Raw genomic sequence first — 10,145 nt, forward strand, 5'->3', positions numbered from 1 at the left:
GTATAGATACCTAATCATCCACAACTATCATTCTTTTCAATGGCATTGGGATTAAATGTAGCAGGATCATTACTTGTATCATATTTGATCTATGTAGCTTCTGTAGGGAATTGATTGAAGTGGTGGGTTATTTATTTTTTTATTATCAAATAAAAATAAATTATATTAATATAATTTTAATATTATAATATTTTATTATGTTGAGATTTTTGTTCAATATTTTATTGATCGATATATTTTATTTTAGATAAAAGACAAACCCCATCTCAATATTTATGTTAAACTCATTTTTCTTTTTTGGCCACGTACAAACAATACATTGAACTCAAGAACAAGGTACAAGGTTAGAAGCTGCTGATCTCTATTCTCGAAAACCCCAGTCCCCAGCCTTTGCTGCTCCTCTCTCCTCTTCGCCATCCGACTCTCTGTCATTCCAATCCAGGTTGGTCTCTCTCCTTCTCCTCTCTTCGGCTTCGCCCCTCAAGTTTTACATCCTTGCCCGCCCGCATATGCACTTACTCCCTTTCCTATATGTGAATATATGTATGTATACTTCCATATATTGAATCGACAACACACACATCTGCATATTTGACCCCTTCATAAAATTACCAGATCCATCATCCTCGATCTCTCTCCATGGCCCCATCTTCCCTCTTCCTTTTTGGGTTTTTTATGTTTTTGATCCATTTCTCCTATTCCGATCCGGCTTTGGGTTGCTCCCGGACCAATACCTCTCTTCTCAACTTCACCTCACACTTCACCATGGTGCAGCACCAGCTGCGCGGTCTCTTCTCTGTCATTGATGATTGTTCTTTTCGGGTTTCCCACTTTGACATGCTCTCCGGCTACGACGTCCACTGGTGGGGCGCCACGGCTGATGATTTCCAAAATCTCACCAATGGTTTCATCATTTCCGATTCTACCCTCAATCAGACTTATAAAAACGACACCTTTGTTGTTCATTTGCACAAAAATGTAACTTGGGATCAAATTAAAGTTGTTGCAGTTTGGGATATCCCCACCGCCTCTGATTTTGGCCACATTTTGTTGACTAATTACTCTGCAAACGGTGGAGTGAATTTATCAAACAATGAGCAGCCCACCATGTTTGATAATTGTAAAATGCTCTCTGATAATTATAGGATTAGGTGGAGTTTTAAGGAGGGGGATAATGTCATTGATATTGGTTTGGAGGCTGCAATTGGAATTCAGAATTATATGGCTTTTGGGTGGGCAGACCCCAATGCTTCAGGTTCTTTGATGGTAGGTGGTGATGTGGCCATCACAGGGTTTAAGGAGGGTGGAATACCATTTGCGGATGATTATTATATAACTAAGAATAGTGAGTGCATGGTCAATGAGGATGGGTCTGTTCAGGGGGTTTGTCCAGATTCTATGTATAATGCTACGAGTACCATTGGGCTGGTGAACAATACAAGGTGTGTTTATGGGCACAGGAAGGATGGTGTATCATTTGTTAGGTATTGGAGACCATTGCAGTCTAATGATAGCAAGTATGATGTGAAAGTGGATCCTAGGGGGAACATGATTGTGATATGGGCAATAGGCCTGATTAAGCCTCCTGATAGTCTACGTCCTTTATATCTTCCTCAAAATCACGGCGGGACATATGGTCATTTGAGGCTTAACATCTCTGCGCGTGTCAATGATTGTTTAGGACCATTGGATGCTCAAGATAAGGAGGATCAAGATCTTGTCATTGCAGATAAAAAGGAGCCGCTTGTTATATCAACTGGTCCAGCATTGCATTACCCAAATCCACCAAATCCTTCTAAAGTTCTTTATATTAACAAGAAGGAAGCCCCTATTCTGAGGGTAGAGAGGGGTGTGCCAGTGAAGTTTTCTATACAGGCTGGACATGATGTGGCGTTATATGTTACATCTGATCCCATTGGCGGGAATGCAACTTTGAGAAACGCATCAGAGACTATATATTTTGGGGGTCCAGAAGCAGAAGGTGTACAAGCTAGTCCTGGGGAGATGGTGTGGGCACCTGATAGAAACACACCAGATCTTGTTTACTATCACTCTCTTTACGTACCAAAGATGGGTTGGAAAGTGCAAGTGGTTGATGGAGGCTTGCCTGATATGTATAATAACAGTGTCTCATTGGATGATCAGCAAGTTATGCTTTTCTGGACACTGTCAGAGAACTCAATATCTATTGCAGCTAGGGGTGAGAAAAAAAGTGGTTATCTGGCAATTGGGTTTGGTCGTGGGATGGTAAACAGCTATGCTTATGTTGGTTGGGTTGATGACAGCGGTAAAGGCAGGGTGAATACCTATTGGATTGATGGAAGGGATTCTTCAAATGTGCATCCAACAAAGGAGAACTTGACATATGTGAGATGCAAATCTGAAAATGGCATCATTACACTGGAGTTCACCCGACCTCTAAATCCATCTTGTGATCCAAATGGAAGACCAGAATGCAACAACATTGTTGATCCTTCAACTCCTTTGAAAGTTATCTGGGCTATGGGTGCTCAATGGTCAGATGACCATTTAAGTGTGGGAAACATGCATTTTGTAACAAGCAAGAGGCCTATGAGTGTGTTGCTAATGCGTGGTTCTGCAGAAGCAGAGGAGGACTTGCGACCTGTTTTAGGTGTACATGGGTTCATGATGTTTCTTGCTTGGGGTATTCTGCTTCCTGGTGGAATTCTGGCAGCTAGATACTTGAAGCATGTGAAAGACGACAATTGGTTCCGGATTCATGTTTACCTGCAATACTCAGGGTTAGCTATTGTTTTCCTTGGTTTCTTGTTTGCTGTTGCTGAACTCAGGGGTCTAACTTTTGACTCTGTGCACGTTAAGTTTGGAATGCTGGCAATATTGCTGGCAGTTGCACAACCAGTAAATGCTTACTTAAGACCTAAGAAGCCTGCTAACGGGGAGGAGACTTCTAAAACGAGACTCATATGGGAGTATACTCATATTATAATTGGGAGATGTGCTATAGTTGTAGGAGTTGCTGCTCTAATCAGTGGGATGAAACATTTGGGAGAGAGGTATGGAGATGAAAATGTTAATGGCCTTAGTTGGGCTCTGATAGTTTGGTTATTGATTGGTGCTTTAACTGTAATATATTTGGAGTATAATGAGATGAAAAAAAGGCGGGGCAGGATACTTGGAAGAAGCAATTGGGTATTGGGTAATGGTGAGGAGGAGGATGTCGACCTCCTCAGCCGAAGCAGGGTGAGGACAGAGAAAGAATCACAATCTTCAGAAAGAATGGAGGTTCAGCTAGAAGCATTGAGCAGATAGAGAGAGGTTCTGCATTTGCTAGTTATCTGATATAGTGATGCAGATAGGATATTTCAAAGGGATTGATTGAGATTTCACCTCTTGTTATGAAATACTCCTCCTATGTTTTTGGTTGTGGAGAGCAAATAGTGAGCGACATCCATATTGTACACTCGGTAAATTCATTGACATAGTGAAAGAAGATGATTATTCTTTGCACTAGTTGGTACGTTGATATGAATATTGGTTTTTGAGAATAGCTTCAACTTGGACCTTTTTTGACTTGGTTTTTTCATTTTCATTTTTCATTTTTGTTTTTGGGGGTTGACATTACTACTGCACTTGACATTGTGGACAGCTAATTTTTATGTTGAACAAACTAATTTTGAATGTCCTTTTAAGTTAACTAGGAGAGAAGACGGGCGTTGCGTTGCGTTGCGCGTGAACCCACCCACCTATAATTATGGATATTTAAATAAGAAATTCAGTAACACAATTACATTAATTATATTCATTTTCTATTTAAATATATTAATAAATTTTTGTTTTTAATTGTTAACCTAGATAAAAATTCATCCATTCAGAAATAGTTTTTAATTCTTTTATGATATAGATTATAACTTACTGCAAACTTTTTTCATATTTAAACAAATTAACTTTTTAGTTGTTATTTGATCAAAAATCAAATTAGAAATATAATAATAACAGAAAAAGTTAAAGATCAGAAAAAATAATAATATGCTACATTTAATATTTGTCTCGATATTTTAGTTTCGTATTAAATAAAATTATAGTTTTATTTTGAAATTAAATTGTCAAGTAAAGACTAAATTAACAGAAAATGAAGTTAAAAGTGTAAAACCTGGGAGCACATATTTAGTGGATCTATCCAATTATAAAAGAGGTCTACACAATAATCATTTAATATGAAATATTTGATTTAACAAAAAAATTTATAAATTAAAAATTACAAATTATGATAAATAATTGAATTGAATGACTAATAGTTTTTTGTTTTAAAGAAAAAGAAAAAGATTAGTGTGAAAATATAGATAGCAGCTCACTTGCTTTTCTCACGGCACACATCTCATTATCCCAGACTGCCTTGTCTTTGAAACCTGGTGCGCAAGTGACAACATGGAAGTAGCTCAATGTTGTTCACCTCTCAAATTTGTTTTTGTCTCAGAGTTACTTCCCTTAGCATCACTCTGGAGTCCATGCTTTGCCAGCTCCTGTAACTTTCAGTCCCCACCCTCGTGAATCACCTCCTTACTTCTTATTTGAACTGTTTTAATGTTGAGCAACGCATTGCCTGGTCCATTGTTGTGAATCTTCTTTTTTCTGTTTTACATGGACCTCAGTTAGATCGCTTGTCATGCTCGTGTTTGTCTTTTTAGCTCCAACAACAAATCCTGGAGAGCTACAAATGACTTCTGTTACTCGTTTATATTGGTTTAGTGATGCTACGTTTATGCCCCATCTTCCTTGTCATATCATACCTAACTTGTTACACAACTGATCCCAATTTTCCTCAATGATTCTGGGAGTATCATGATATTGAGTGCCTCAGTTCTATTCCTGACATGTTTCATTCCTTTCCTATGTTACGAAGCAGGTGACATTTGATTCACTTGTTGTATCTGGTGCCCCAATCAATCCGAGTTGTGAATTCTGGATGTGAAATTATTTGTTACTTATGCGCGATCGTCCCTCAAATTCTACCCTTGCTATGATAACATTGAAGAAATGCTATTGTTTGCCTGTAATATGTTGCTAATGTTAGGTAAGCGATTCTACATGTGCCTCTATGAGCATCAAATGAAAGAGTGAAATCTCATACAACGTAACTCAACTTACCATCATGACCAGGCATTTAGGTTTATGTCTGTATCTAGTTACATTTTTCAAGGTTTTGTTTGTTGACTTATTCATGTCCGTTTGGATTACAGTATGTATGTATATATAATTATATATGGGGAAAAATGCAAGCAAACTCCCTAAGGCTTCTTCCTTTTTTTTGTATGAAGCCAATTATAATTCTTTTATATGATAATAGATTATAAATTTATGTGACAAACAAATAATTTTGAAATTAGTGTTTATAATAGTCATTAATTGCTTGCAAAGTTGAATAGATAGAATTATGCCATGAATATATCTCTTGCCACTTGTGGCATAACACAAACATGTGTTAGCATCATAAGCACCTGAACTGTAACTACTCAGTTTACAAATATTAGCACTTAACTGAGAAGAGGTAATTCTGAAAAAATTGGTACAACTCGTAGCCATGAAAAAATTCGTTGGTCATGATTCTGAGAAGAGGTAATTCTGAAAAAGTCTATGTTTCGCCTCCTAGTGTGCCTGATCCTGAAGGGAAACTTGGTGAAGAATTGCTGGATGCTACAGCCATGAAGCTGTGTTTTCAAAGAAAATGCTTCGTGAGTATTCATTAACAGTTCCTCTTTACCTGTTCATACTTGTGTGTTTTGTTGTATTTTTCATACTCAAACATGCATTTACTTTTCCTGATCCTATGATGCAGCTAATGTTTTTGAAATTATTCATTTACTTCCCTTTCTTCTCTTCTTTTTTACCATTACTACTTTTATAGTTTATATTGAATGTATTTTATTTGTAAATTGTTGAAGTAATTATTTAAGAGAATTATCTACAGAGCACAGGAGCTTGTAGCATTGTCTGGTGCTCATACCCTAGGAAGTAAAGGTTTTGGAAACCCAACAGTCTTTGATAATTCATACTTGAAGATTCTTCTAGAGAAGCCATGGTCGTCTTCAGGTGATACAGCAATTTTTTTCCCCATCATCCACCTTCTTTTAATTATTTCTTCATGCACCCTAAGTAGCTTGGAAGACCAGCAGAACTTCATTGTTTTTACCCAAGAATTCCAAATTCACCCAGATCCTTAAGTTAATTTTCCCCCCTGAATGTTTTTCTATTATGCAGGCAGAATGTCGAGTATGATTGGCCTTCCTTCAGACCGTGCTCTTGTTGAGGATGACGAGTGCATCAGGTGTGCCTTCCTTATGACCATAGTTAGTGCCTGTGTAAACCTGATTTAGCATATGCAGTACAATTTCCCCCTTATTTTTGATGAACAGGTGGATCTCCAAGTACACTGGTGATCAAAATCTGTTCTTCGAATATTTTAAGAATGTCTATATCAAACTTGTGAATACTGGTGCAGAGTGGACTAGATCTGTGTGAGCTGGTATGTTGCTGCAGCTAGTCTGGCATGTTTCAGAAATAAGGATCGGTACCGTAGTAATAGTAACATTCTTGAGAGATAATTATTCTCCTTGGGAGGAGACTGCTTCAGCTCATGCGTTAGAGTTACATAATAAGTTTGTTTGAATTGTTAGTAAAAAAAGGTATGCAATAACATGAAATAATGAATGGATTGTTTATGTTTTTGTGGTCTAGTCTCTAGAAACCGAACATTTTTCTCATTGTTGCATCATAGTGGTATACATTAGCTAGTAGCGTTTGTGCCATTCAGATAACTGGAAAATTCTCTACCTCTGATTGCTCATCCACCACAACACACACAAATATAAATGTTGTACTGTGAGTTGATGATATATGTGAAAGAAGTTAAACCAAAGAAAAAAGATAAAACGTAAAGAAAGTTTGTGTATGTAGTGTGGATGAATTTGTCCCATGTTTAGAGAGGTGGGGTTAAATATGGGAGTTAGTTGGTACATGAACATCAGCATAAGGGCCCTCTTCAGCTTTCTCTTTAACCAAGTAGAAAGGGTGTTGGGGCCCTTTTTCCCCTCTTTTTCTGGAAAGGATATAGTAGCATATCTACACTTGTGCATGATTAGATGCTTAAAAAACCCGTGGCCGTCTACACATCTCAAATTTGGTCACCATTGTCGCTTTAAATAAACATGAGATGTTAATCCATTTGTTTTTGGATCTTAGCAGGCAGATACAGTCTTGTTTGTGTAATTGGGGGGTGTTCCTCGTTTTAGTATTTGTGGTGGATAATTAAGATTGGTTTGGACATGTACTAAAATCCATTCATCACAAGTACACAACATTTTTCTTTTCACTCAAATATGGATGTTCTTACACAAGTTGATCTCTGTGAGGAGGGAAAGATGATGATCTGAGTGGAGGTTACTGTACTTTTCCCCGTTTTATCTTCTCTTCTCTTTTCAACTTGAGCACTTAAATGAATCATTGATTTGGGGACGACTACAGCCATCTTATCACTACTGCTTAAATGAAATGGATTATATATTATGTCTGGTTACCTACTTTTTATGTTCTGGATATATAAATCATTGTTAATTAGGTCCATTTGAATTCTTTTCTTATACTTAATATTCCACTTTGTTTTTTCCTAATTAATTAAATCAAAATTTTGACTTTATGATAATAATTAATCCAAATTGAAGAGCAAATGAGATTAGCTTAATTAATGTCAAGAAATGAAACCACCACAAGCATTTCTGTACAATTTTCCATCAATTTTGATTTTCTTGAGAATTAATTAATAATAAAGAGAAATGTCGCTATTAGTCTCATTGCAGACAAAGAAGGATTCATCACAACTCCATATCTTTAAGGTTATAATTCCTTAACCAACTTGACAATTTTATGATTCTAAATGCCACTGCCTACATGCATCACGTGAAACCATAGTTTATATAAAATTCTCACACTTTTCTAAATTAACACAATAAAATCATTCAATTTTTTAATATTGATGCGCGTAAAAATACATGAGTTCAGTTGAGCGTAGACTCAAGCTCCTCCATAAGCCAAATGTTTTGTAAGTTTTGGAATGAGAATTTACAAAGAAGATGTTAGCACTCCGATTCTCAAATTAATATGCGATATCGAAATAATAATATTGAAAAAAAGGGTAACACAAAAATAAAATTGCAATGTATGATGAAAATTCAAGAATGGCAATAAGTGTACAAGTTGAAAATTGCTAGTGAGTGCTCAAAGGAACATCCCCCTCTTTGATAAACAAAGTCCCCTAGTGGTGCGGAAGTCTGGCTTCTATAGGGGTCGGATAAGCAGTTCTCAAGGAATAAGCTTCCTGGCATGTTGATCTTGTTAGTTGGAGGGTTTGAAGGGAGTCCAGTTTGGCCAAGGGACTTCACCAGGGAGGAGGAGTCCCTTCATCACAGGAGTCTCTCCCCCTGGGTCTCCTCCAAATGTATTGCTCTCCACAACCTCTTTTCGTAGGGGCAAAGTGCTGGGTTGCCCGCCTGAAAAAGCTTTGGGTTCCTTAGGCCTCCAAACTGTAAGTTCTTCTCTTAGGTCACGCATCTTTTAGGCTACCATCAGGAGGCATGCCTATGGGGTCCCTTGGCATCTTTTTTTTGCTTCGAGTCTTTCGAGCTAAGAACTGGGCATGATGTTGAGCAATCAGTTTGTGACCACATCAAAAATATAATTAGTCATGCTAGAAATGTTATTTCATTAAGAGTTGCTTGATTCGTTGCAAAGTGAATATATAAATGAAATGAAAATAAAAATAACTAATGTATAATAAAAATAACGATAATTTTTCAAACAATAATGGGGTATGCATAATTATACCAAATTTGAATAAATATGGTTGTAATTTACCCTAAAAGTAACATATTTGATCTTTATTTTGGAGCTCGCTTTCCTTCACATTCAAAATTAAACAGATAATTGGGAGAATAAAACTCACAAGATATATAAAAATATAAAGAAATTATTATATTAATTTTCACATCCACAAATTTTAATTTTCCTTTGACTCTATTTTATGAGGTTCATTTTACTTTTTTCTTCTTTTCTCTCAACAAAACCAAAAAACCCCTGAATTAATCTTGATTTATTATACCATTATTTGTAGTTACTAAAAAAGTATCAACTCAAATGAACCCATATTGGTTTTTGCAGTCCAAAACTTAATAGCAATTTCAAGCTACTAATTAATAATTTTGATAATTTATTTAAAAACAAAGTAAAGTAGCATGCACAATACTTATACTATTATATTAAGCGTAACAAATCACCTAAAATAACTAACTTGGTGTGTTAAATGTGGATATCTTAAGATATTATTACTCTTAATATTTTACCAACACCCAATTTAGAGTGCCCAATTTTGAATTTTTAAAATATCTCTTTTTTTTTTATTATATTCCTTTATTATTTTTTACCATGATCATATAAATTAGGGGTAAATTACAACAACCTCTCATGAGGTTTAGCATAATATAAATACCATCATATTGTTTGAAAAATTATCAACCCCATAATTTTAACGGCCGTTGTTAGATTTCTATATATTTTTCTATTTTTTTTTAGTTTTTTGGACTAAGTGGATAGTTTCTTTATAATATTTTCATACACCCCATTTCATTTCTTTTATAAGTTTTAATTTTTTTTAAAAAAAAATATTGTAAGGGCAAAGTTGGTAATTTCAAGTCCCCATCCAAGGATTACATAATTTCATCAAACATCATGGAGTATTTGTAATTTTCAAACAACGAAGGGATATTCATAATTATGTCAAACCTCAGGGGAAGTCGTTGTAATTTTCAAACAACGAAGGGATATTCATAATTATGTCAAACCTCAGGGGAAGTCGTTGTAATTTACCCTATAAATTAATCTTCGCCTCTACTTGCACATAAAAATAAATTGGTCCAAAAATACCTAAAGCAGTCCAAAAAGAAGAAAAAAATACAAGGGCCATAATGCACCTTAGGTGTCCAGTTCAGGAGAAAGCCCAAGAGGTCCAAGGGGCAGACAGTTGTCCCCAAAAAATAGAAATCCAATCGGCCCAAATTCGAGATGACCCTGATCTAAAGAGGCCTCACAAGCCTATAAGGAAGCTTAGGGGCTTGAAG

The 10,145-nt window shown here is 36.0% G+C and overlaps 1 protein-coding gene and 1 long non-coding RNA gene across 2 annotated transcripts; both read left to right on the forward strand.

Annotated features, from left to right (window-relative positions):
- On the forward strand, window positions 290-3,529 carry LOC105155488 (cytochrome b561, DM13 and DOMON domain-containing protein At5g54830). The gene has a single exon (XM_011071400.2). It carries the CDS (start codon window positions 640-642, stop codon window positions 3,289-3,291), a length of 2,652 nt encoding a protein of 883 aa, XP_011069702.1. The 5' UTR covers window positions 290-639; the 3' UTR covers window positions 3,292-3,529.
- Window positions 5,585-6,704, forward strand: LOC105155569. The gene is made up of 3 exons (XR_002287917.1): window positions 5,585-5,711; window positions 5,948-6,069; window positions 6,238-6,704. It is a non-coding gene; the product is annotated as an uncharacterized LOC105155569 (long non-coding RNA).

Source organism: Sesamum indicum, linkage group LG1 (genome assembly GCF_000512975.1).
Source record: "Sesamum indicum cultivar Zhongzhi No. 13 linkage group LG1, S_indicum_v1.0, whole genome shotgun sequence".
Lineage (NCBI taxonomy): Eukaryota > Viridiplantae > Streptophyta > Magnoliopsida > Lamiales > Pedaliaceae > Sesamum > Sesamum indicum.